The sequence below is a fragment of the Nasonia vitripennis genome, assembly GCF_009193385.2.
Source record: "Nasonia vitripennis strain AsymCx chromosome 3 unlocalized genomic scaffold, Nvit_psr_1.1 chr3_random0009, whole genome shotgun sequence".
Lineage (NCBI taxonomy): Eukaryota > Metazoa > Arthropoda > Insecta > Hymenoptera > Pteromalidae > Nasonia > Nasonia vitripennis.
The window spans coordinates 1,477,169-1,504,990 of record NW_022279629.1 but is presented as its reverse complement, the minus strand read 5'-3'; the positions used below and the strand labels follow the sequence as shown (position 1 = coordinate 1,504,990).

Genomic DNA, 27,822 nt, shown 5'->3' with positions numbered 1-27,822 from the left:
AGATTAAATAGATTTTAATCGATTAAATTGGTTTTAATTGAATAATTTCCGATTAAGAAATCCAATTACAACCTATTACCTTTTGAATCGGATTTAATAAGTTATTTTTACCAGGGGATTTTAAAAATAGGAAAATTCGCTAATTTTCGTAAAAAATCCAAAAATTGGTGATTTTTTGCCATTTTCAAGCCTAGACAACTTGTGATCTCGGCAACCATTTTTAACCTACCAGCCCTCAAATTAATTCTTTGCAGATTTGGTGCGAGATCTGAAATGTACTACTCTTCGTAGGGGGCGATGATCTATTATCTCACATTTACAAAATATTATTAAATTTAAAGACTAAGATTTACAGTTTCAATGCACTCAAATTTTTGAGAGTGGAGTAATGCAACTTCTATCTAGGAACTCCAGATCGCCAATCACTGAGTCTAGTAAGAACGCTCCGTAGTTTTTGGCATTTAAGTATAAGAATGCTTTTAAACGGTGTCGGTGTTTCGGGTCAGCCATGATAGGTCACAGGAAGTGCGCGCCGAATTTTTTATTAGTGTAATTCGGATTTATCAACTAACAATCACAAAGCATTAAAGTTTATCACTTTTAATTGCGTTATAAGTACTTAATAGTACATTACACAACTAGGGACGAAAATGAGCTTTTCCAAGCGAGGATGAGTTTTGAGCACGAGTGGTAGTCGAGGGCGCCGTAGGCTCCCGAGTCGGACACGAGTGCTAAAAAATCATCCGAGTCTGGAAATGTACATTCGTCCCTTGTTGTATACCGTGGTTTTTATAAAAAATGTATAAGAAAGACCATTTTTGTCGCCTGTGAAATGGATCGAAAATAGGGTTTTTTTAGTCGTCCACTACAGTGTGTATATATATAATATTTATATGGAAATTATCCAAAAATTTATAAATTTTTAAAAATTTTGAAAGTTTTTGCCAATTTAAAGTTTTAATGAGGAAATGAAGCAAAAAATAAAAACAGAGGAGCAAAAATGGTCGTTTTTGCTACACTTGTTTTCTGACGCTTGGAAAACTCTATTTCGGTCCTTTTTATAGGCGCTGAAATAGTCTTTTCGATGCAAGTGTTATAAAAAATAATTTCAATGATTTGCATTGAATATGATCAAAAACGATAGAATTATGTATTATTTGCGATGTTATGAATTCAACTTTCATGTATAGACCCACCTGTATTTTTGCCGCCAAAGCCATAGGGTTCAGGGTGCAAAGCTGAACCAAGACTGTTAAGTAAAAACTGATATGGCAGTCTGTTTCTAAATAACTGAACAAGTCTCAACGCAAAAGAACAGACATCCACCTTTAATATCATGGATTTACCATAATTATGAGAGATTTGGTGGTTGAGAGTAACTGACTCGCATACTGATGATTTTGAAATACCTGTGCAAAACTTATCATTGGTGACTTTGAGTGCATCGATGAGACTTTTGACACAGTAATTGCACTTGAATAATACAAAGTCAGTCAGTTCACAATGCTGTACATACTGTGATGTATGATAGCATGCATGTGTAGGGTTAGGTTTTCACTATTAATGTGCACCTTAAAAATCATGTTTCCCCTTTAAAAGACATTGTAGATGAATTTATAGGGTATATATATATATATATATATATATATATATATATATATATATATATATATATATATTCATCAATTTATGAATATTAATTTATATATATATATATATATTCATCAATTTATGAATATTTTCAAACAATGTCAATGAAGAGCAGGATCATTGGTGTGAAAAGAAAGGCTATATGAACAAATCATAGTGGAGAAAAAATTCTACCGAGATTTCTTCCAGAAATCATGTCTGAGTTATCGGGGTTTTCATCTAGATTCTACTCTGGAAACCTGCTAGATTTGAAAAATCTCGGGAACGCTGCTACCAGGGACTGTATATTAAAAGCGATTAAAATCATTTTAATTATATGCTATTAGAAACAATTTCATTTGGCTCATCATTAATTACGATTAACTAACAAACAATCTAATATAATTAAAATGTATTACTTTTAGTTATAATATAGTCTTTTAAAAACGATACGATTACTTTGGATTAAACCTGACATTGCTGCATTATTTTCAGCGATTTCAAGGACATTAAAATAGATTAAAATAGCTTAAATGGAATTGTTAGTGATAATGCGGATCGAAAACGATTAAAATTAATGCTAAAAATTGTTATACGATTAAAATGTATTAAAATTGATTCTTCTAAAATGATCAAGAGGATTAGAAGTATTAAGAACGATTAAAATGTGATTAAAATTAATCAAATTTTATCGCTTTTAATCTTTAGCTATTAGCAGGGTAGCGGAGTTTTTCAATTTGTTTTTTTTTGCCCGCCGATCTGAAAAAAGGTTACTTTAGTCCCTCTTAATAGGCCAGAAAAACGCGAGTCGTGCTTGTGTTACAAAAATAAAATTTAAACGCATTTATTTATTTTAATTAATAAATTTTCAGCTTTTATTGCTTATTTAAAAACGACGGATTCCTATTAAGGTACTAATATTTTATTCTAAATTAACCAATTTAAAAATATATGTTAATTTAGTGAAAATATTTAATAAATTGTCAACATCTGTATATGTTTATTTATTATGTTCTTGCATAATATTATGTATATTAAAATAAACAATGAAAAATATAAACTGCATTAAAATATTGTTATATGTCATTATATCTCTAGTGTTCTTTAATTGAATACAATACAAGACATACATTATTATTTTTTTCGAAAAAATATAATATTATTTCATTTAAATTATTATTATTTTAATTTTTTCATGATGTTAATTATAATTCTGCTTAAACGAAGTGTGCAATTTTAGATATTTTTACAATACTTCTTATAGTAAAAAACAAAATTTATCATACTTTACATGTTTTGCGAACATCTGAGATCAAAGCATACAAACATACAACCAATAATGTCGAATCATTTACAAGCGCATGCACTTTTTAATGACTATTATAATCAACACTAAAAGAAGGATAAAATTAATAAAATTACTATCATGTTAGTTATTATTATCAACATTAATAAAAACAAAAATACCAATTACAATAGTATGTGTAATTAATCGTAGATTTTACAGTTTTATGATGCAATCGATTATATCATTTAATTTAGAAAAATAAAGTTTACATGCGAAACTATAGTTGAAAACTAACCTGTGATACTAAGAAGAGACATCTTAGACAAGTTCAGCTCAATAATGATAGCGATGAATGACTAATTTTATGACATAGGACTTTAATTAGCCGGTGGAACGTGTTGCTACTATTTTAGTAGATAAGTCCGGTTGAACGAGGATCGATAACATCTAACTATCTAGTGACGGTTGGTTCGAAATTGTTCAACGATCTTGTCAGGGGCAGCAGCTGGAGCTTATACCTGTACTTAACTTTAAAAAAGTGATTGCTTTTTTGTCATGGGTTCTAACATCTTGAAAACTGTTTCATTTAATAAAAATTCACGCTATAGTCAACACACTTTTCTGGATAAATAGATTTTATTTTTCCTGATGAAATCTTCATTTATTAGTAGAGTTGTTGTTGCTTTGATTGCCTTTTATTGCACCCGCCACTAAGGTAGCTTGGCCGCGTTGCATCTCAATGAACTGTTCGAGATCAAACAAATTTGTATGTACTAGGCAACTTATAAAAATTGGACGAACCTTAGAATTTTATTCACCAATTGTACAAGAATTTGCTTAAGGTTCCTGCACTTTATTTACATGAAACACATAAGTAAATTTATAAGCAACCAAAAAAGCACTGACTGCAATGACGAAGACGCCTTAAGCTCCCCGACGCCATGATACTACGTCAGCAAAGCATAACGGCGTCGACTCCAAGCCACCCGACTGCACACGAGGTCAGTCGAGGGTAGACGAGAAGGGTGGCTATATCCTTAAAAGCACTGATCTTTCGTACCGTACACTCTCTGATTATTCTACCAACGTTTACTTTTTAATCTATCTACGTTAAACAATTTAGACTACCATCAATTTGCTAATAATTGTCTTTGTCGTAAACATTTTATAAAGCAGAATCTTGTATATTGTTTTCTTTGCATATTTAAAATTTTTACGTTCAATACAAAAAGTTGAGGAACACTGTGGAAAATGTTGCCTTTTTATATATTATAAATAATGTTAAAAGCAATACAATCACATAGAATTTAATTTAAATCTTTATATGAACATTATAAGATAACATTTATGTTGTAATAAGAGAAACTTATGTTCAATAAAATTAATTTTAATTATGTATATTTTAATTGTCCTTAGCACACAAAATAGTATTAAAAAATTTTCAGATTCACGCAGCTATTTAGTTTTCACCCAGCGTTGCAACCTTAAAACTAAAATTGTCTTGCTGAAATATCTGCATTAGGGGTGTGCGAGTCAAACTCGAACTTTTATTGTTTTGATTACAAAATAAATCTAGGATGTTAAAAATCTACTTAAATACCACGATTTTCGAGTTTTTACATATATCTAATGAATACTATAGTTTTTCCTTGTTTCATAACGAGTCTTTACCTAAAAAATAACTCGATTGGTTGTTTAGTCTGATTTTTCATCCTATCAACATTCTTTTGCTTTTGTAATTTATTGAATCTGTTTAATCCGCATGTTAGCTTAAAATCTAAACACTTATAATATATATATATAATATATGTTTGGTTTAATTGTTTGCACCATAATGTCGTAACCAAATGTAAAACTCGACTTTTGACTCGCACGCCTCTAATCTGCATGCCCTGGTGGAAAAATTTTTTTGTGACAAATCGTGCTGAATCGTGCTAAACTGTGTCAAACTATGCCACACTGTGCTAGACTGTGTCAAATTGTGCTACACTATGCTACATAGTTTGGCATAGTTGGGCGCAGAGTGACACAGTTCGGCACAGTATGGCACGATTTGGTATAACTTGGTATAACACATTATAAATTAAAAAAAAATTACTTTTCTGAAATTTCTACAGAAAAGTTAACAGAGTTTTGCACAAGATAATACAGTCTGTCACAAAATTGCACAATTTGACATAATGTGACATAGCCATGGCACAACTTGTATGAAATGGGATAACTTAACATGTTTTGGTAACTTTTGGCATAAATTGACATAGCTTAGCATTTCATGTCATGGTATAATAAACATATTTGTTTATATTTTTTATTTTTTGCATGTAATTATTAAAACAAACACGCGTTTACAAATAATCATGATACTAGTTTAATTTAAAATGAACAAATTTTAAAAATAATGTATGTTCGTACAAAATGATCAAAACAAAATGACATTTGTTTAATTTAAAGTGAAAAACTTATAAATAGTGTACATATAAAATGATTATCACAAACTAAGTAATTACGTATGCATACGTTTAAGGTAGTTACATAGCCATTTCTGCAAAATTGGCGCATCTTTTAAAACTACTGTTAGCTTTACATGATTATTATAAACATTAAACAATGCGTCTTTCGTTATACACGCAGTATTGATATAAAAAAGTGTGTTTCGCCTACACACATAATCTATACTCAACGATCTGTATTTCGCATATACATCAAGCGTATTTCGACTACACGCATTTCTTATTTCAAATATTTATGTGCATTTCCTACACAAAGAGAAATTTGTACTTAAATATTGCAATGAATTTCAACGAAAATTACTATACCGTATAGTAACGGGAGACAAATTATAGTCTAGGCGCAAAGCACTTTTCATCGGACTTGAATGGCCAGTAGATCACCAAAGCGATTCCTATGTATTTTTTCCTCCTGAACACGAATTTCGAGGGTGGAATGCCTAAAAGTTGTCAGGTAATTTGTTATTAACAAATTAATTGTTAATATTTAACAAAATTATATTATTTGAACCCAGAAAACATTTTTTTAGATTCTATATATAATTCTAAATCGAAAATGTTATTATAAGATTTTCTGAAAAAGGCTTTCTTTTCGAGTAAAAGAGTACTAAAATGCGGTCAAAATCGTGATTTTTTTCAATTTTATTAAACTTGATCAATTTTTTACTCGAAAACAAAACCTTTTTCCAAAAAGCTTGTAGATATTTTCAATTTAGAATTATATAAAGAATCTAAAAAAATGTTTTCTTGGTTGAAATAATATAATTTTGTTAAATACTAACAATTAATTTGTTAATAACAAATTACCTGACCACTTTTGGTTATTCCACCCTCGAAATTCGCGTTCAGAAGGAAAAAATACATAGGAATCACTTTGGTGATCTACTGACCATTCAAATCCAACTTACCTACAGAATACAGACCTACAGATAACCTACCTACCCTGTTGAAAATAATCGGATGGATTCCAGCTGGATAATCCGCCCGGATTTCTAGTTGGATATCTCCTGGATTGTGGCAAAATCCAGGTGGATTTTCCAGCTAAAAATCCAGCTCAAAATAATCTTAAAAAAAACGCCTAGACCTGGGTTCGAACCCGGGACCTTTGAGTTGATAGACTTGCAACTTAACCACTTGGCCAATTCATGACTTACCTTATGATCTCATATCATAATATATATGGTAAATCCTGTATATTCCCGATATAATGTTGCATTAATTTGTGTTAACCATAATAGTACATTACGATACAAGTGGCATAAGTCGTACTTTACGGCACGGCGTATATAAGCGTCCAAGCGCAGCGAGTGAATTTTCGAGCTGGAATTTGCGTTTAATCTCGAGCGTAAAATGATAAAGTTTATACATCGGTTAATGCATATTATATTAACATTATATTAGGAATATGCAGGATTTACCATGTATGTTACGTTATGAGATCATAAGGTAAGTGATTAATTAGACAAGTGGTTAAGTCGCAAGTCACGATCAACTCAAAGATCCCGGGTTCGAGCCCAGCTGTCGGCGAATTTTTTAACGATTATTTTGAGCTGGATTTTTAGCTGGAAAATACACCTGGATTTTGTCACAATCCAGTGGATATCCAACTAGAAATCCGGGTGGATTATCCAGCTGGAATCGATGTTGGATCCACATGGAATCCATGTCAATCCATGTAGATATCCAGCTGGAAATCCAGGTGGATTATCCAGCTGGATATCCATCCGATTATTTTCAACAGGGTACAGATAACCTACAGAATACTGGAATAAACTCAATAAAATTTTACTACACTAGATAGCAAAAAGTATATTTACAATTTTTACTATACTGCATAGCAATTTTTCATATAATGAGTATCATAAATGTGCGAATATATAGTATTTTTTAGTATTACCCTAGTGTAAATGAAAATTGTGCTCCCCGATAACATCGCATGCCGGGCATTTTTGGGTCACGCGTGCTGGCCGCTCGTGCCGTCATTGTGATGTCCCCAAGACATCTTTCGTTGGAATTTTCAAAAATTTTTTTTTCCTGCCATTCGGGAAGTCATAATGTTGACATTTTGGCGGCACAGCGTGCCAGCACGCGTGCTCACATTGCAACGGCACGAAACTTTGTCAGAATGACGTCCATGAGTGCCGACTGTATGACACCGGCACGAACGAAGGCAAAATGTCGGCATTTTGCGGTCACGCCGTGTTGGCACTTATGGCAGCATTATGAAGACATTTTGAGGAGCTACCTGATGGCATTGTGCCGTCGACCCGTGTTCAAAATTTATTAACATTTGGCGCTCTCAGAGTGCTAGCAGAATGCCTGCTGGGAGTGCTTCTTGCCATGACAGCATTCTGTCGGAACGAAATTCCCGCAGAATGCTGGCTTTGTTGGCTGCGAAACTTAGAAATTTTTCAGCCGCACAATTCACGAAATAAGGCTTTTCAATGTATGATATTTTAAGGCTGTTGATTTTGTTAATTTGGGCTATTATTTATCCACCGGACTTTGTTCCTTGCCAATTTTTATTAATTATATTATTATGGCTATTCTTTCACGACTACCGAATTTATAGCAGCCTGCCAGTTTCGCGACTTATACGAAATAAGCGGCGATTATCAATGTTGTTAAACGCGTTAATAATAATTTTGGTTATTGTTTATTACAATAACTTGCAACTTTATTAATATCAACAGCTGCTCGCAATACATAAGGACACAATTAGCTATGACTTGTAACAAGTGTTCGTGGTCGAGTGGTAAAGTGCCTGCCTGCTAACTGAAAGGTTCAGGGTTCGATCCTCGTTAGGGTTTTAATTTTTTTGTTTTTTCGCTTAATTTAAGTGCCGGCACGATGCTTGCACCGCGTGCCGTCATTGTGTTCAGCACAATGCCGTCATTTTCGTGTCCCGGAGCAGGGGTACCTGGACGTCACGCGTGGCCCATTCCGTGCAGTCTCAGTGCCGTCATTCGGCCGACATCATGTTATCGGGGCATGTGCTGAGCACAATGCCGTCATTTCCGTGTCCCGGAGCAGGGGTACCTGGACGTCACGCGTGGCCCATTCCGAGCAGTCTCGGTGCCGTCATTCGGCCGACATCATGTTATCGGGGTCGGACATTTCGCACGATTTAGCACAGCTTGGCATGGTTTGGTGATGTTTGGGACGGTGTGGCACAGTATACCACAATATGGCACAATGTATCGAATTTTTTGAATAGTGAAAACATTTTTTACGTTATCTCGTAATTCTGGCACAGTCTGGCAGAAATCGGCACAGTTTGTCAAAGCCTGACATAATATGGTATAGTTTAGCACAGTTTGACACAGTTTGACACGGTTTGGCACAGTTTGGCACAGTTTGGCACAGTTTACATACATCTATAAATAAATAATTTTAATTTTATGAGACATTAGAATATTTTTGTTAGTTAATAACAACTTTTTATAAGTTCATAGTTCTATTAGATACTATTTATAGGTTGAAACAGTTACACTATTATTATAAGAAAAATAGCTCAGGCGGTTAGGTTTCCGACTGGTACGCTTCAATTCAGCCTCAGATCGATTTATTTTATATAAAATTGTTTGAGGGATGTTATGCCATATTATGCCAGGTTATGCCATGCTAGGCCATATTGTAGCAAACTGTGCTTGAAATTTGAAACAAAAATTCGAAAAAACATTTTTAATTCTTAAAATCTAATATTGTGTCAAACTGTGCGAAACTATACTCCATTGTGCCTTACTGTGCCAAAATATGCCAAATCGTGCAAAATGTCCGAATTGGCATAGGTCTAGCACAACAAGGCACAATGTGGCACAGCTTGACATGGTTAGCATAGTTTGACATTGTTTGGCATAGCAAATTATTTCCACTAGGGTATCTATTTATATATCACCCGTGTAAAAATTGAAATTCGTACAGGGATGTCGATAAGATCTATATGAGATTTAATGAGATCTATATGAATATTTTCATGTGGGCAATATTTATATTGTTAATAAAAAAATCCCTACATTTCATATTTACATTTGAAGATTCATACAATGGTTGAGGTATAAAGCATTGGTTTTAATCAGGAAAATTTTATACATATTACATTACAAGATAAGACGTCACCTAATTTTTACTAAGAATTTTATAACAAATTACGCTTGTTCATGTGACTTAAAAGGATGACAGAAACATGCTAATTGCAACTTGTAATTTTATTTATTCCCTGTTGAAAATAATAACGTAATTTTATGACGTCATTAATTGACGTTAAATTACGTAATTATATGACGTCATTTGACGCTACAAATTGGAATCTTTTATGACGTCATTATTTTCAACAGGTTGTACTTCTAAATACTTATACTCTTAAATACTTTAAAATTGATCAAATGGTTGCCTATATAGGTGCTACCACCCGGATGGTAGTACGGAAAATGGGGGCTAACGCCAAAGAAATAATGTTTTTTAAATATTTTTTGTTTAATAGAATAATTAAAAATTATTCATTTCTTGGACATTAGCCCCCATTTTCCGTACTACCATCCGGATGGTAGCGCCTATATAGGCAACCATTTTATCAATTTCAAAGTATTTAAGAGTATAAGTATTTAGAAGTACAACCTGTTGAAAATAATGACGTCATAAAAGGTTCCAATTTGTAGCGTCAAATGACGTCATAAAATGACGTTATTATTTTCAACAGGGTTACCATTAACGTCCCTGGTAAAAATAACTTATTAAATCCGATTCGAAAGATAATATTTGGATTTCTTAATCGGAAATTATCGTATTAAAACCTATTTAATCGATTAAAATCTATTTAATCTGATAAGTTTAGTCGGTCTATAAGTATCTATAAGTTTTAGTCGGTCTTAATCGGATTTAAACAGTTGTGTTTTTAAATAAAATGTTATATTTGTTGAAAAATACAACTGATTGAATCCGATTAAAACCGACTAAAAGTTATAATCAGATTAAATAGATTTTAATCGATTAAATTGGTTTTAATTGAATAATTTCCGATTAAGAAATCCAATTACAACCTATTACCTTTTGAATCGGATTTAATGAGTTATTTTTACCAGGGGTTATCCATTCTTTGTAATCGTGCATCAATGCTTGAAATACTATCAACATTCCCAATCGATTGATGTAATGTATTACAATTATCAGCATCGGAATGATCGATTTCATCTGTTAATAAATTTACGATATTAGCGTGAAAATTGTATAATAATGCATTAAATACGGTATAAAGTGCTTTGTGTTCTGAATTCAAAAGTAATATAATAATATATTACGCTACGTAGAAGAGAAACGGGCATGTGTAAGTTGCAAATACGTGAGCATGATAGCCCGTTTCTCTCCCAAGTGGCGTATACAACTTTTTATCATACCACGCGTGAAGTATGGCGTTTAACGCATAACCTCACTTCTATAGAAACTGCGACCCGTAGGCTCGTTTCTACTCGTTAATTGCGGCCCGAACGAAGTAAAGGCCGTAACACGCAGACAGCCCTAATCGAGAGTGAAAGCATAAAAACGAGCCTACGCGTCGTCTTTTCTATACGTGAAGAGGTATGCGGCGTTTCTCTCCCTGGCATCGTAGAGTAAACGCCAATGAAACGGTCCAAGGATAATGACTAATCGACCGTGTGATATTCGTGACCCGAATTGTTAAAAGAGGAGGGAGAGCATACTCGAAAATCGTCACGCGCACTATGATAAAAAACGCTTATAGCACTGCAAAAATTTCTGGCCAGTTTTGCCCAGTTTTCCTCACGTAAAATACCATCGCTTAGCGACCAGGCCAGCCGGACTGGTGAAAATTCTACCAGGGTATTTTGGGTAAAAAACGTATGTTAATAAAATGCGATATAAATCGATATAAATCGATATAGGCCGATAAAGGTTGATATAGGTCGATAAAAGCTCTATGTGAAAAATTACAATTGAAATCAATATACTCAATATCATCTTGAATTGTATCGATTTATTTTGTAATTTTTCGCATGGAGTTTTTATCGGCCTATATCGACCTATATCGGTCTATATCGACTTATATCGCAGTTTATCAAACCCTAATGCAAAAAATGGCATTAAGATTCACTATTCAAGTCGATAATACATCTTATCGTCTTCAACCAACTATTTCCAACAGGGAAATTCTGGCGGAGGTAGAGGGAGGCAATTTGAGGTTAGGAGGTTAGGATAAGCATATACAAATTTATTTGCTTACAATGAAAGAACTACATTTATTCATAATTTTTGCGAATAATTCTATTTGCTAATAGTTCTATTTCATTAGTATTCTAATATGCTTCATTCAAAACAGCCCTACTCTACAATCTCTACAAAGATTATGTGATACGCGTACATGACACTACCTACACTTCTTTCCACTTAACCAAACCAAGTCATTAACTTTTATTTCATCATATCATGCTATCTAATTAAACAAATTAATAGTCGTTATTTATAATAATGCAAAATGTCTTGTTTAAAAAAAGTTTACTCAATATAAATCCATTAGAATATTTACTATTTTTATTTACTCAAAAAGTTATTGATATTTACTATTTATTAAAATGCCAAGAGCTGATACATAAATTAAAATATAATTCATTGTGTTATCATTTTAATTAGCTGATTTGAAATTTTGACCAAAATGACCGATACCAAGCAAAACTTGCAATTTTTAACTAATGTACTCGACAAGTCTCAGTGAATGTTTTAATGGGTTTATATTGAGTAAACTTGTGCAGAGCTGTATTAAATTAAATAAATTGATATATGAGTCTGTAATGAAGCAAAATGTCTATTTAATAAAATTGATGATATACTGTAAATCAATATAAATTTGAACCAGCGATTTTTTAAAGGAAAATATTTGCAATTATACGAGTTATAAAAATTAAAATATATTTGTAATTATAAAAGTATATAATTTATGATTTAACAGTAGAATTATTTTCATTCCCACTTGATTGACTATCACATTCCAATAATCGCCTGAAACTAGCTGTCGTGTTTCCTGTACGATCTCCACTGACATCGAAAATGTTTTCATATTCAGAACATAAACTTGAATCATGTGTTGTCATTGTTATAGGAGAAATTCTGTCAAAATTAGAGTCTTGAAATGATTCGCTTCAACTACCATTTCCAATATTTGCACCATCATTTGCCTACGATTGAAAAAAGCATTTTCAATTAGTATCATTCTATAGTTTTACAAGAATGCAAAGTGGTAGATATTTTTACAAATTTATTATACTATACCTGATTTCCGTCTGACATTTTAGCACAATTCTTTTTAGCTTTTATAACAGTTACGGTAACTTTAACTTTTACGGTTATGTGGCCGCTTTATCATACCCACGGGTTATACGGTTATGTTATATACAGACTAAGTATACGAAGACTGTTTATTCATTATACAAGTCTTTCGTACGCAGTAAATGGTTTTTGAAATACACTTTTCCGCTTTAATTTTCTATTTATTCGGGAAGCTGTAAACTGTAAATTCGGCATTTGCACTTTTGACTGTGGCAGGTGAAGGCATATACATGTCTATAGCTGCTAAACTCAGCTTATGAGAGAAGTATAATAGACCATTTGTGGCACCTAGTGATGGAGCTTGGTACTACCGTAAGTCTTAATATAAGTATAAAAAAGTGTTGCATAAACAAAAACAAAGTGAAAAAAAATTATTTTCTATATTTATTAATTGAACTAGAATCTAAAGCAATTAATATTTCATTGAATTTTGCAAATTATAGATTTTTTTTCAAATCGGGCTCTCTGACACGAAACACAGAATTTGGACGAATAGAGGTGGAACAGAAAATAAACCATGAACCATACGGCAACATCGCAACGACTTCTTTGTTCTTGGTTATGCGGATCCGGCATCTTTAAGGTTTGAGGCAACAATATGGCTGTTTCACCAAACTACTTATTTTCGTTGACGAAAATGAAATGTTTTGTCGGACTGTGCAGCATTTAGAAGTCGAATACTAAGATAATTTTTATATCTTAATAACGACAGTCATTTGTAAGTATATCACATCATAAAAGTTAACGGAATAACCAGTTGTTCTGTGCTATACAAATCCGCCATGTGAACCGATCATATATTTTCGTTTGATAAAATATAGGCTGCGTGCAGTAATAATATAATATAATACATTTATAAAATTTTTTACCAGCGCGAGATGTATACTATACTGAGCATGAGAAATATCTGGCAGAGAAAAACAGAGAAAAGCACAGAAGAGTGCATTGGTTATAGTATATCTATACATATAAATAACAAAATCTTGTGTGTCGTTTTGCATTGTGTTTTGAACTACACAGATATATTAACCAGTGTTAAATGCTAATATTGTAGTATGTTGTAGTATGTACCTTTCTAGCCCTCTTAGCCCAGAGAAAGAAAAAATAAGTTCCTGATATTAATTACACAGCCCCACAATAAAAAAAATTGTAAGTCCCAAAAACTTGACCACGGTACTTATATGTTTTTGGGATCGCTGAATCCGAATCCAGGGTCATTTTAACCCCATCAGATCTTAAGTCAAGGTCAAATAGGGGTCAAATTATCAAAATACATTAAGAAAAGACTAAACTATGGTATCTTGGGATTTTTGGTGTCGCTGAATGCGAATCCGGGGTCAGTTTAACCCCATCAGAACTTTCTCAAGGTCAGTTGAAGGTCAAATTATCGAAATACATGAAAAATACACTAAAACCATGGTATCTTGGGGTTTTTGGGGCCGCTGAATCCGAATCCAGGGTCATTATAGTCCCATAAGGTTATATTTATGGTCAGTTCAAGGTTAGTTCAAGGTCATGGACGTAAAGAGAGTGAAAAAAATAGTTATAAACTGAAACAATGCAAAAGTTAATGTAAACCATAAAGCAAAGAACAATATATATGCAAGTACAATCGTATCCTTTAAAACTATATCATAGTTTGCTGCTCCTTCATTTACTTTAAATTTGTTAGAAGTATATGCAATTCAATAAAATACCCGTAAAAATATTAAGCCCATTACTTTTTTATGGTAACGAACTATTTTATTGTCAAATGATCTACGAAGTGGATTACGCTTCCGCTTCTCCGATGTTGATGGTAGATCTCTTTTTAACGACCAGCAGTAATCTGCTAACAAATTTACGTACCATCTTCCTTGGTACCTGCGCTCCATTTCCTTGATATCTTGGTGAAATCTCTCTCCCTGCTCTTCGCTGTAATCACCTAGGTTTTCTGGAAACTCATCAACATGCGAATATAAAAAATGTAATTTTAGATTCATTAGGCAGTCTTCATTATCGGGTGTCTCTCTCGGTGTAAGTCCCAAGACGATTGATGTTGACTATCTTGGGTTTGTGTTAAGGTCTTATTTCCCAAAAGGTTTCCAAAGTCATGTTACAGTAATCTTCATCTCACTTGTATCACTTGTATTTCCTACTTGATACGAACGGATATGAATATGCTGTTTGTTTGCTCCCAGGGTACCTCCACGTGGTGACGGTGGGAAACGACCGATTCTTTTTTTCGGTCAGCTAAACCCCTGGGTGAAGGCTTTAGAGCCGTCATGGCAGACAAACAGCAAAAAATTACGATGCAGGGATTCGGAACCCCAGTATCGGCGGCTGGTCAGGGTGAGCAAGCGGGCCCGCAGGCGTCGTCATCGAGCGACCGCAGCTCTTTGTTAGTGGGAAACTTGGCTTACGAAGAGATCTATAATACTACAAGAATTTATCACTTGAGGTCTGGTGACCAAGAATGCCTTATAGCAAAACGGGATAGTTTTTGTTACATTTGTGGCAAGTATGAGACCCTAAAAAATAGAAGAAAAATCAATCAAATATTAAAGAGCAGTACAAGAACATGTTTGACTTAGACATGAAAATTGACGAATTTGATTGGGTTCCTAAAATCATATGCGGAATATGTAGGAAAATGCTACAGAAAGGCAAAAATGGTAAAACTGAAGTAAAAATGAAAGTGCCTACGATATAGAAGGAACCTTTAAGGAAAGAAGAATGTTATTTTTGTAATACGAATTTGCATGGAGTTAATAGTAAAATCAAGTCGCACATTAATTACGCTAACGTTGAAAGTGTCACGAAACCTATATATGAATCGTCAATTGATAAAAGAGAAGATCCACTGGGTACGTACGTAAGTGGAAGTATGGATCTTAAGGAAAATTTAGAAAGACATGATAAAGATGAAATGATAGAAGAAGAAATGGAGGAAGGAGATGTTATTGCGGAAGAAGAAAAATCGCCTGATGAAGACAATGACGTTGCTAGTACAAGTGATACAAGTGACGAGGAATACATCCCCTATAATGCTAAGAAGGAGAAAGGTCCAATTACACAAGAAAAAGTGAATGATCTCATACGCGATTTGGGCCTACCAAAGGATGGGGCGGAGTACTTGGCTTCATGGCTAAAAGAAAATACTAATGAAGCTGGAAAAATTCAAGTTTCTTACTACCGAGACAGAGATAAGAAATATCGTGATTATTTCGCTAAAGATGAAGAATTTTCCTTAATTTACTGCAAAGATATAGTTGGGTTGATGAATTGCTTTAAACATGGATGTTACAACCCCAACGAGTGGAGATTGTTCATCGATTCGTCGACGAGAAGTTTAAAAGCCGTTCTGTTACACAATACAAATGTTTATGCAGCCATTCCCATGGGATATTCAGTAATACTGGATGAAGAGTACTGTAACATGAAAGTAATATTAGACCGGATAAAATACAATGATCATAAATGGCAAATATGTGGGGATCTTAAAATCATAACAATACTTCTGGAGCAACAATCGGGATTCACAAAATATCCTTGCTATTTATGTGAATGGGATAGTAGGGATAGAAAGAATCATTACATAAAGAGTGCTTGGCCCCTTAGAAAAAAGTTCGAACCGGGTTCTAAGAATATAAAAGAAAAGCCACTTGTTGATCCATCAAAAATTCTTATACCACCTCTGCACATTAAATTGGGACTTATGAAACAATGGGTAAAAACTTTAGACAAAGATGGTAGCTGCTTTAAGTATCTGCGAAATCAGTTTCCCAAATTAAGTGATGCTAAAGTAAATGAAGGAATTTTCGATGTCCCTCAGATTCGTAAGATGATAAATGATGAAATTTTTGTTACGAAAATGAATCATACAGAGAGAGAGAAGAATGGTTATGTTTAGAGGAATTAAAAATTTTCTTGGACATCATAAGAGCCCAAATTACGAACAAATAGTTTTAAATTTAGTAAATAGTTACAAAAATCAAGACTGCCTAATGAATCTAAAATTATACTTTTTATATTCGCATGTTGATGAGTTTCCAGAAAACCTAGGTGATTACAGCGAAGACCAGAGAGAGAGATTTCACCAAGATATCAAGGAAATGGAGCGCAGGTACCAAGGAAGATGGGACGTAAATATGTTAGCCGATTACTGTTGGTCGTTAAAAAGAGATCTACCATCAACATCGGAGAAGCGGAAGCGTAATCCACTTCGTAGATCATTTGACAATAAAATAGTTCGTTACCATAAAAAAGAGTAATGGGCTTAATATTTTTACGGGTATTTTATTGAATTGCATATACTTCTAACAAATTTAAAGTAAATGAAGGAGCAGCAAACTATGATATAGTTTTAAAGGATACGATTGTACTTGCATATATATTGTTCTTTGCTTTATAGTTTACATTACCTTTTGCATTGTTTCAGTTTATAACTATTTTTTTCACTCTCTTTACGTGCATGACCTTGAACTAACCTTGAACTGACCATAAATATAACCTTATGGGACTATACTGACCCTGGATTCGGATTCAGCGACCCCAAAAACCCCTAAATGTCATGGTTTGATTTTACTTTTTATGAATCTTTTATTTATTTATTTATTTATTTATTTATTATTACCAGAAGAAATTTACAAGGTATGTATTTCATACCTGGAAACCTGCAGAGGTAAATAAAATTACCTGTTCGCAGTCTGGTTACAAAGGTAAAAGAAAAATATAAACAAAATTTAAAATTAAAACTTAAAACTAAGATATATACATTTGGCATTAGCTTCTAATAACAAATTTGTGTATTGCATACAGAAACAATTTTTTTCTTTTATTATTTTTCTAACAGTTGTATCGTATCCAGTCTTTTATGATTTTCTTTTGAGGGTATTTATTTATATTTAATACTTTTAGTCTATTAGGAAGCTCATTATATACATTAATTGCTTTCATATAGCTGTTCTTATTTCTGATTCTCTTATTTGTTTTTGGTATAATACTTCTATTCCTGGTAACACTATCTGATGCTAAGAATTTTTCTTTGAGATCATAGTAGTGTAGTTTAAGAGCTTCGAAAGCAAACAGTTGTCCTATATTTAATGGATTGTCTTGTAACAAAAAGTTATTTTTATTGATGATTTTTAAAATTTTGTTTTGTAATTTTTGAACTTGGTCTCGGCTATTCCTATATGCACCGCCCCAAGCAATGATGCCATAAGTTATAATACTATGAAAAAAAGCGTAGTAAATCATTCTGAGTGTCTCTATGGGCATTGATTTAGAGATTTTATAAAAAATATAGACTAGGTATTTAGTTTTTCCAACTATATATTGCATGTGGTTATCCCACTTTAGATTACTATCAAAGACAACTTCTAAATATTTAAAGTTCTCCACCCTAGTTATACTTTTATCAAGAATTTTAACATTTATCTGAGCTGGTACGCTTCAAATATTACTTCCAAAAGTCATGCACACTGTTTTTCCTACATTTAAGGACAACTTGTTTATTGCCAGCCACTCGGCAATTACACTTAAGAAATTGTTCATGTTTACTTGAGCTTCTATCCAGTATTTACCTGTAGCTATAATAGCAGTATCATCTGCATAAGAAATTATGGACTCGGGGGGAATCTTCTTTAAGACATCATTAATATACAGGATAAATAGTAGCGGTCCTAATATCGTTCCTTGCGGGACCCCTGTGTTAACTAAAGTTCTATCACTTTCATTACCGTCTATTTTGACTACTTGATATCTGTAATTTAGATAGCTGGAAAGGAGATCCAACGCTTGACCCCTGATTCCAATACGATATAATTTGGCCAGTAGTATACTGTGGTCAACAGTATCAAAAGCCTTCGCCAGGTCTAGAAAGGTTATTATCGTAGGCTTACTCTTATCGATATTATTATATAATACATTGGTTAGGTAGTTCAGAGCATCCTTCGTACCAATCCCTCTCATAAAACCAAATTGTTGCTTAGAAATTATATTACTCTTTTCTACAAAATCATTTATTCTATTATACATAATTCGCTCAAGAATTTTTGCAACATTAGATATAAGAGAGATAGGTCGATAATTCGTGATCTTATGTTTTTCGCCTGATTTATAAATCGGCACTACTTCAGCACTCTTTAGAGCATCAGGACATACCGCTTTTTCAATACACTTATTGAAAATATGGGTCAGAGGACCTGCTATATGATTACATAGCAATTTTAAAGTCTTGGCATTTATCTTATCAAATCCCCCATTTTTCAGTTTTAGCGTATTGATTATACTTATTATTTCAGCCATACTGGTTGGCTTTAAGAAAATCGACATAGGATTCATGTCAGGTAGCCTAAGTTCTACGTTTACAGGTTTCACGATATTTGCACTTAATTTTCTCCCAATTTCGCGAAGAAAGTATTCATATTTTGAGCTATTTCGACTTTGTCTGTAATTTTCCTATCATTAACCTTTATATAATTTATGGCATCATTAGATTTTTTAACTTTACCGATTTTTGTATTTATTATTTCCCATAGTTTTTTTGGGTTGTTGTAATTATTCTGCACTAGATTCAATTCATATTTCATTTTGGCATCGGTAATTACCTTATCCAAGATTTTAGAGTAGGTTTTATACTGTATTTTAAGCTGTTTATTCTGCACATCTAGTTGCCACAAATTATACAAAAATTCTTCACATGATCTTATTATCGCGTCGGTAATCCAGTTTTTTCTACCATTTTGTCTATTAGCCTTTTTTGTTGTTTTTGACAATTCTACACATTGCTTGATTTCATTTAACAATTTTTCTACAGCCAAGTTTGGATCAGGTATCGAACTAATTTCATCCCAGTTTCTTGAATTAGCGTTATTTATTATTTTTTGTAGTTTAAGAAAACATACGGTTCTTTAGTTACTGTCTTTAGCTTATTTACAGCTATGATAATCGGGTAATGATCCGTTAGATCATGCTTAAGCTTGTATGTGGCTGTGTTAATGTTGTGAAATTTAATGAAAATGCTGTCGATACATGATCCTTTAGCTCTACCGATAGCTGGCTTTGTAATACCAACAAAACCCTGAATAAATCCCTTATCAAGGAAGTTACATAGAAAATCTTGGCTATAATGATCACAGTCTAGCAGGTCAATATTAAAATCACCTATGACTAAGTGATTCTTTACATTTTTTTTATAAATTAAGTACTTATTAAGATCTAGTATAAATTCTGTTTTCGGTATCCCATGTGACCTATACATGGCTGATATTTCAAGACCGCTTTTATCATTTAAGGTTATTCTAGTATTTATTATTTTAATTCTCCCTGCTTCAATGACTTTGGTATTTTGGACTAGATTGCTATTGATAAAAACAAAGACTCCATCATTCCTGTTTATCCTACTTTCGTTATAATAAGTTTTATATTCATAATCTGAACCATTCAGTTGATAGAAATTATAATTAACTTGCTCAAAAGCTTCTGAACATATCACAATCGCTGGTTTGATAGCTAAACTTTCTATTAAAATTTTCAGCTTATCAAAATTTGCATTCATATTACGAATGTTTACATGCATGATAAAGTCCTTCTTATTGTTTATAGCTTTGTTAAAATTTTCAATATTACCGCATGTCCGTTCTTTTTGCATCGATTCATTTTGAAACCTATCCAAATAATCAAAAATATCCATTTTTACCTATTTCTTGATCTTGTTTTTATCACTCTTGTTGGCTGGTGACAATGCAGAGGATTGCGGTTTTAGATGGTTCAGTGGAATTTGTGGATCACGTCTTGTGATTGGTCTTCTGTTGTGTTCAGTTTCTGGCTTTGTTTTGTTGCGTGGAATGTCATTTTCCTGTTGTTCACTATCTACGACATTATTAGCCTCTGTGGATACTTTACGCCTGTTTGCCAATTCTATGCTGTGATAGATCGATTCAGTTTCAGGTAGAGTAGGTTTTATCGGGTAATCAATAGAGTCAATATATCTGTCAATTTTCTATTTCAAGATGCTGCACAAGCTAGAGTCATAAGTATGATGTTTCGTGTCTAACTTTGACTTGTATTTTGTGTTACTATAGTGACAGTTAATGCACTTAGCATAATCTTTATCACAATTACACGTATTATTCTTCCCGGAACATTTCAAACACAGAAACTCATTTTGGCATTTCCTGGAACTGTGTCCAAATCTACCGCACTTGAAACATGGGCAAACGTTAACCAAATCATAGGCTTTGCATTGCTGATATCCAACAAAAACTTTGTTATTATTTTCTCTTATATGCTTGTAGATGTCAGCTGGGACTTCCATTATGACCGTACTCAAGCTATTATAATTATTCTTATACATGTGTAGGACTTGTCCTCCCTTTTCAAAATAACTGAAGTTCCTTTCGTTTATGTCCTTTTCAATATCCTTGATGTCCATATTTGCGTGATTATCTATACCTACTATCTTAATTTTCGGGTTGTTGAGTTCATTTTTCATAACATCACATTGGTCCTCTAGTTTTTCCTTTAGTACTGTCTCTGTCAATACCGCACTATTCTCATTAAGACAGCTTATAATGACTTCTTCATTTTTATTTACGTAGATGTTCTTTGGTTGGATGTTTTTTTCAGCTGTTAGACATTCAATAACTGATTTCATAACATCTATATTACTGTTGTTGTTTTTTCTTACAGATATTTTAGGAATTTTTTTATGGATTGATCTAGAGTACTTCATGGCATCTGAGTATGTAAGGACATTGTTGTCAGTTTTACTTCTGGTGTTTTGTAATTTTTCTTTTAGGAGGTCATTTTTCTCAGTTAATTCACTAACTAATCTCCTTAACAGCATGTTTTCCGTTTTCAGCAGTTCAAGATCACTTTCATCTATGGAATCAGTTTCTTGCAAGTCTTGAGTCTTGTTACTAGTTTCTGCCAGAAGGTCATTCCTCACATCTTCTGATTTTTTTAGTTTAATCTGTGCAATTAAAAGTGATGCCGACTCACTCAGGACATCCTCATCAATTTTTGAGTTTATGTTCCGATCACTGTGTTCAGAGCATACTATAAGGTTATTACCAATGAATTTAAAGTTTTCATTCTTGTTCTTAAGGCAGCTAAGGTGATATGCCTCATCACAGATCACGCACACTGCTGTTGTTGCAGGTTTTTGTTTGCAACATGCAAAATTACTGCGACACTTGTCAGGAGGCTTGTTTCGGCCCGGCGCCATTTTGGCATGTGAGGACGTATGTGTTTTTTCAGCTTGTAATGCTTATCAAAATTTTCGAGAGAAAAGAAAGAAACCTTCCTTCCTTTTTCAATTTTCAAAACTCCCACTCTAGCAGATTCTTGAGACACGCGCCAAAATTACCATGGCCGATCAGTTATAGGTGCCAACGTTTTTCCAGAGTCGATGGTGTTGCACTCTGGTGGCGAAAATTGGTACTAGACGCGCAGCGACGGTGACAACTGATCTCGCGCTCTTTAGAGAGAGATAGAGCTATATGTTTCTAACCTCAAAACATTTCTGAAGAAGACCTCGGTTTGGTGGAATTTGGAGCTGATGATCACAGAAACGTGATTTTCCTTTTTTTCCTTTTTAGCGATGTTGAACACTGATGTTATGTCCTCCTGATGGAACAGCCATGAGTATCTTCGCCGTCAGCAGTCGTTCAGTGGTTGAGATGAGGTTATGTTATCACCAGCTTGCGAAAAAAAATCCTCCAGGCCCGTAAAACACACGAAAAGCCGTGGTTTTTTTTAGCACTAGCGTGCTAGCCGGTTAGAGGATCCTTCTCGTTGCGAAAAATCACTCAATCGAGTGAGAAAACACATTAAAAAGATGTTAAACAGGCAGAGCGACTTGTTGATAATGTTAGACTTACCATAGACGTAAGATACACACTTTATGATTTGACCTTCAACTGACCTTGACCATGACCTGATAGGGTTGTAATAAGCCCGGATTCGGATTCAGCGCCCGAAAAAATCCCAAGATACCATGGTTTTAGTGTATGTTTCATGTATTTCGATAATTTGACCTTCAACTGACCTTGAGAAAGTTCTGATGGGGTTAAACTGACCCCGAATTCGCATTCAGCGACACCAAAAACCCCAAGATACCATGGTTTAGTCTTTTCTTAATGTATTTTGATAATTTGACCCCTATTTGACCTTGACTTAAGATCTGATGGGGTTAAAATGACCCTGGATTCGGATTCAGCGATCCCAACATATAAGTACCGTGGTCAAGTTTTTGGGACTTACAATTTTTTTTTATTGTGGGGCTGTGTTATTAATATCTAGATTTATTGACGCTGCCTTAGATAATGTGGCTACTTGGTTGACGTTGATTCTTTTTACGAGGTGTCAGTAATAATGTGATAGTTTCCTCTGGAATTTACAAAACAAGTTGTGTAATCGGTTAACATTTGTCTACACGCATGAAAAGTTAATTGGTTGGCTATAACATATACAGACAAAAAAATTTTCCATAATTGCTAGTTCACAGTGTCACTAAAAATAGCTGAATATTGAAAAATCAAGTTTATTTATGTTTTTAATTCAAAATCTATTAGGTTTACAGAAAAATTCATAGATACCTTTTTTTATCCCCTTTTTTATGTAGAATCAGCTAGTATTTTTTTATTCACCTATGTCTTTTAACAAAAAAGTTGAAATTTTGACCAAATTGCCGACTCAGAGAGAATTTTTGTAAGCTACCCAAAACTAACATTTATTGAATTCATATGCCTCATAATGCATTAAAAAGTTATAATTTTACTAGATTTAATAAAATAACAATTTTCTTCATGTCTACTGTAAAAAATCATATTGTTTCAAAATTCTAACCTCAACAAACAAGGCGATCAATCACGTTCAAGCTTTAGAGGCTTCACAACAAAGGCCATAACTTTTTTGAGAGAGGATATATTTGATCTAAGCTATAAAATGAAATTGGGTTCATTCATACAAGTTGTTAATATCACACATCATTAAGCTACTTACTATTTTTATAATAACTAGCGCAACAGCAGACTAAATTTTATCAAGATGTATAATTTTGTAAGAATAGAATAACAATAATAACATTTTCTCTGTATAATTTTACTTCAGAACCGTATCTCAAGAACAAGGACACCTTCATGTTCTCGGAGTCCAATTTGCAACCACTGAGAAACAATGTCGCACTCCAGGTTTACAACACCAGAGGCGTACCCATCGTCAAGGTGGTAAACCAATACTTTAATATCTTTATGTTTCTACGCAAGTGTGCACCTGATCACAGAATCACATTTTATTTGTTTTCAGCAGTACAATGGACGCAATAACTCATGCCAAAGTGAAATTCATAATTGACAATTATAAATGTCCAAAAGACCAAAATGTCTAAAAGATAAACCTCCAAAAGATGCAAAAGATTATGATAAGAAGTTTGTATATACATGCTGGTACCAAGACAATCGAAACTCAGAATTAAGAAAGTATGGTATACAAATAGGACAACTATGCGGTAAGCTGCTTTTAAAATTTGTATGCTAAATATTTATATTAGTAAAAATTTTGTTTGTAATCAAATGTTGTCTTGGCAGATTTTAAAGAAAGTCTTACACAAAAGAATAGGGCTATTTTCCTCCCGCTAAAAAATAGCATAAAAGACAGATACAAAAAAAAGCACGAAAATACTGAAGATACTGATAACAACGAAGAACCCGAAAGCTCAGGGGACGAAAAAACCGAAAGCTCGGGGGATGAAGAAGTAAAAGCAAAAAACAAAGATAAAGTTAGCGAAGAAGAAGAAGAAGAAACTGATGAAGAAAGTATCAACAACAAACAGAAAGTTAAACAGGTATTGATAAAAATGCATATAATTACTAAAATGTGTTTATTTTTCAAGATTTATTGCTAATATTTATTAAGTTAATTTTTTTCAGAATAGACGCCAGTTAAAAGAAAAAAAACAAATCGAACAAAAGAAAATGTTGGAAGCAAAAATGTTAAAACTGCAAGACGAAGCACCATTAAATATGCCAAAAAGTAAACGCAAGATAAAAACCTTGTAAACTATGATAATATAAAAAAAAAATGCACTTCCGCATGCCACAGTCGTGCTTCAAAAAATGATTTCACCAGAAAAAGAAGTAAAAAACTATAAACTACTATATGAGGATTTAAAAAAGAAATATGCTGCTCACCAAGATAGGATAGAATCCTTACGAATTCTAAATGAGAAACTTCAAATGTCTATTTTGATACCAAACATAGAAAGGGATAGTAAAGGTAAGTACTTTCATAATTTAAAAATTATAGTTCAATAGCATTCAAAAAATATATGTTTTTAAAGAAATTATCCTAGTTTCAGCTACGTCAACGCCATACATGGTAAGGGTCTATTTCAATTTCTACTATATATTTTTCATGCAGATCTGTAAATTGTAAATTTAGTACAAAAAATATTAAAATATAATATTAATATTTGCAAGAAATATCACCGAATAAAGCGTCGATCAAAAACATGGATTGTCCAACAATGGGTACTCCTAAAAGTGAACATGGTATATATTAAACACGACTTTTCATTCAAAAATGATGATTTTTCGATGTGGATGAAAAAAAAAGACGGAAAGTTTATTTACCAATGTATGCTATGTGGGTTTTATGAAAGTAATGAACTAATAAAAAGGTGCCTCAAAGAAAATCCAAACGTGCAGACTCCAAACGGTATTAACAAAAGGAGGGCTATTTCATCGCTTAAAGTTGATGCAATTCAAAGTAAGATTGCTAATTGTACTAGTTCCATTATTTAAAAGAGTTGTTTTGGTAGTAAAGTACGCAAAATGGGAATTATTTTTACATTTTATTATCCTCAAATTCAGATTACTTGAATTAAAGTAGAATAATTCAATTTTACTATTTTTCATATGGATATTATTTATGTATTTAATTAATTTACGGAGCACAGAATACTCTTATTTAAATATGGGCCTTAATTTTCTTATCGTTATAACTCTTTTAAGACATATTTCTTTTTAAGATAATTTTCCTAAATTATTTACTTGGGTTTTTTTCCAAAAGGAGGCCTCCGCTATTATATTTATAAGCGAGTAACAAAAGATAATAACGCGATAAAGACAAAGCTAGAACAAATGAACCACTATTTTACGGAGCAGATCAATACATGCAGAAAAGACTATCGTAAAAATAACAAGTAGATCAGTGTATAGTTCAATTTCGAATCAAAATTACAAGAAAACTGTATATTTATTAAATATGTATATATTACAATATAACGTATTTATTAAAACAAATGCACATTATTTCTCATTATTTGTATAACACTTACCCTTCATTTTACCTGGATTTTGTAAAAAAAATCCACCTGGATTTTGTAAAAAAAATCCACCTGGATTTTGTAAAAAAAATTCACCTGGATTTTGTAAAAAAAATTCACCTGGATTTTGTAAAAAAAAAAAATTTTCGGGGAGTCATGGAGTCAACTCGTCAAACTATCGAGCTTTTACAAGCTTGACTATCGAGGAAGACGTCTACATGACAGCGGAAGAAAAAGAGGAAACTGCGCTGGCAGCTACGACGAGAAATGCTACTCAAGGTGCTCCAAAATTTAACGCGAAGAAAAAGAAAAATTTCCGTGAGTCTAAAAACAATATTCAGTGTTATGTGTGCTCCGAAAAGGGACATTACGCGCGCGAATGTCCGCAGAAGAATAGTAAACAAGAGAAAGAGTCTCACGGCAATTGTGCGCTGGTCACTTCGAGCAGGACAGCGACGAGACACGGGCAAGGTGACTTAGCACAGAGAGACGCTGGTGTTTATTTTTCGGAGCCAACTTCGGAGCAACGGAAAAAGATTTTAAACGCAAAGCTCGAAGATATCTGGCTTACCGACAGCGGTGCGTCAGCCCACATAACTTTCAGAAGAGAGTGGCTGGTAAATTATCGACCGAGGCACGAGGGCAGCACCATCGTGCTCGGCGACAATCACGAGTGTGCAGTTGTGGGAGAAGGCTCGGTTCGTGTTAAGCGGCTGATAAACGGCGAGTGGCTAGACGCACAAATAGACAATGTTCTCTATGTGCCGAGCATGGGCAAAAATCTATACTCAGTGGGAGTCTGTACAAAAAATGGATTGACCATCAGCTTCAGTGGAGACGTCGTCAACATCTCGCGCGAAGGCGAGATTATTGCAACAGGTGTCAAACAGACAAACTTAGTCTATAGGATATGCTTGCTAGTACAGACGTCTGAACAGCGGAAAGCTAATGTAGCCACAGCTGACGTGAAAGTTTGGCACAAGAGGATGGGACACTTAAATCTTTGTTCTCTTCAAAGTCTAGTGTCCAAAAATCTAGTAAAAGGAGTCAGTGTTAGTGTCGCAGACGAGTTCTTCTGTGAAGGCTGTCAAATAGGAAAGCCACACAAACTACTCTTCAGCAAAGAGGTAGAAAGGAGCACTGAGCCGGATGAAATGTTTCACAGTGATGTGTGTGGTCCTATGTCTGAAGTCTCTCTAGGAGGAGCATCATACTATGTTTCCTTTATAGATGATGCGACTTCATACAGAGTAGTGTATTTCATAAAACACAAGTCTGATGTGACAGATCGGTTCATGGCATTTGAAAAACTCATCAGAAACAAGTTTGGCAGGACTATGAAAACACTAAGAAGCGACAATGGCAAGGAGTACGTCAACAGAAGACTTGAAGAATATTTGGAGTCAAGAGGCATAGTGCATGAGCGAACAGCACCTTATACACCAGAACAGAATGATAAGGCGGAGAGAGAAAACCGTACCATCGTTGAGTGTGCCAGGACAATGCTGAAAGCATCAAAGTTGCCAAATACACTTTGGACGGAAGCTGTAAACACAGCTGTATACATACTGAACAGAGTGCTGACTCCAAGTAAGAACAAAATCAAGACGACATATGAATTGTGGACTGGGAAGAAACCAGATCTGAGTCACTTGAGAGTATTCGGCTGTAGTGCATACAAATATATACCAAAAATTCACACCAGAAAGTTCGACGATCAGGCTACCAAGATGATCATGGTCGGCTATGAA

General features: G+C 33.7%; 2 protein-coding genes and 1 long non-coding RNA gene across 13 annotated transcripts in view; 1 reads left to right on the top strand and 2 right to left on the bottom strand.

Annotated features, from left to right (window-relative positions):
- The window catches only part of LOC107981437 (protein unc-13 homolog A), an 893,220-nt gene extending 888,460 nt beyond the window's left edge, over positions 1-4,760 (bottom strand). For all 7 annotated transcript variants that reach the window (XM_031927059.2, XM_031927063.2, XM_032601854.1 and 4 more), the window contains exon 1: positions 3,213-4,760. In XM_031927059.2, coding sequence (XP_031782919.1) covers positions 3,213-3,234 — 22 coding nt within the window. In that variant the 5' untranslated portion in view covers positions 3,235-4,760. The remainder of the gene's footprint in view (positions 1-3,212) is intronic.
- A 5,747-nt stretch (positions 4,761-10,507) lies between these two features.
- LOC116416853 (ATP-dependent RNA helicase MAK5-like) lies at positions 10,508-24,815 on the top strand. 5 transcript variants are annotated; one of them, XM_031927072.1, is made up of 7 exons: positions 12,959-13,071; positions 13,203-13,342; positions 13,423-13,477; positions 23,857-23,969; positions 24,055-24,253; positions 24,333-24,589; positions 24,675-24,815. In XM_031927072.1, exons 5-7 carry the CDS (start codon positions 24,109-24,111, stop codon positions 24,801-24,803), a joined length of 531 nt encoding a protein of 176 aa, XP_031782932.1. In that variant the 5' UTR covers positions 12,959-13,071; positions 13,203-13,342; positions 13,423-13,477; positions 23,857-23,969; positions 24,055-24,108; the 3' UTR covers positions 24,804-24,815. The 5 variants fall into 5 exon arrangements, with proteins under 5 accessions (XP_031782931.1, XP_031782932.1, XP_031782930.1 ...); XM_031927071.1 differs by lacking the exon at positions 12,959-13,071 and adding an exon at positions 10,508-11,277 and having other exon boundaries at positions 13,203-13,477; XM_031927070.1 differs by having other exon boundaries at positions 13,203-13,477; positions 24,052-24,253.
- On the bottom strand, positions 11,654-12,964 carry LOC116416856. The gene is made up of 2 exons (XR_004227184.1): positions 12,703-12,964; positions 11,654-12,608 (listed from the first exon to the last, which is right to left on the bottom strand). It is a non-coding gene; the product is annotated as an uncharacterized LOC116416856 (long non-coding RNA).
- Positions 24,816-27,822: the final 3,007 nt, after the last annotated feature.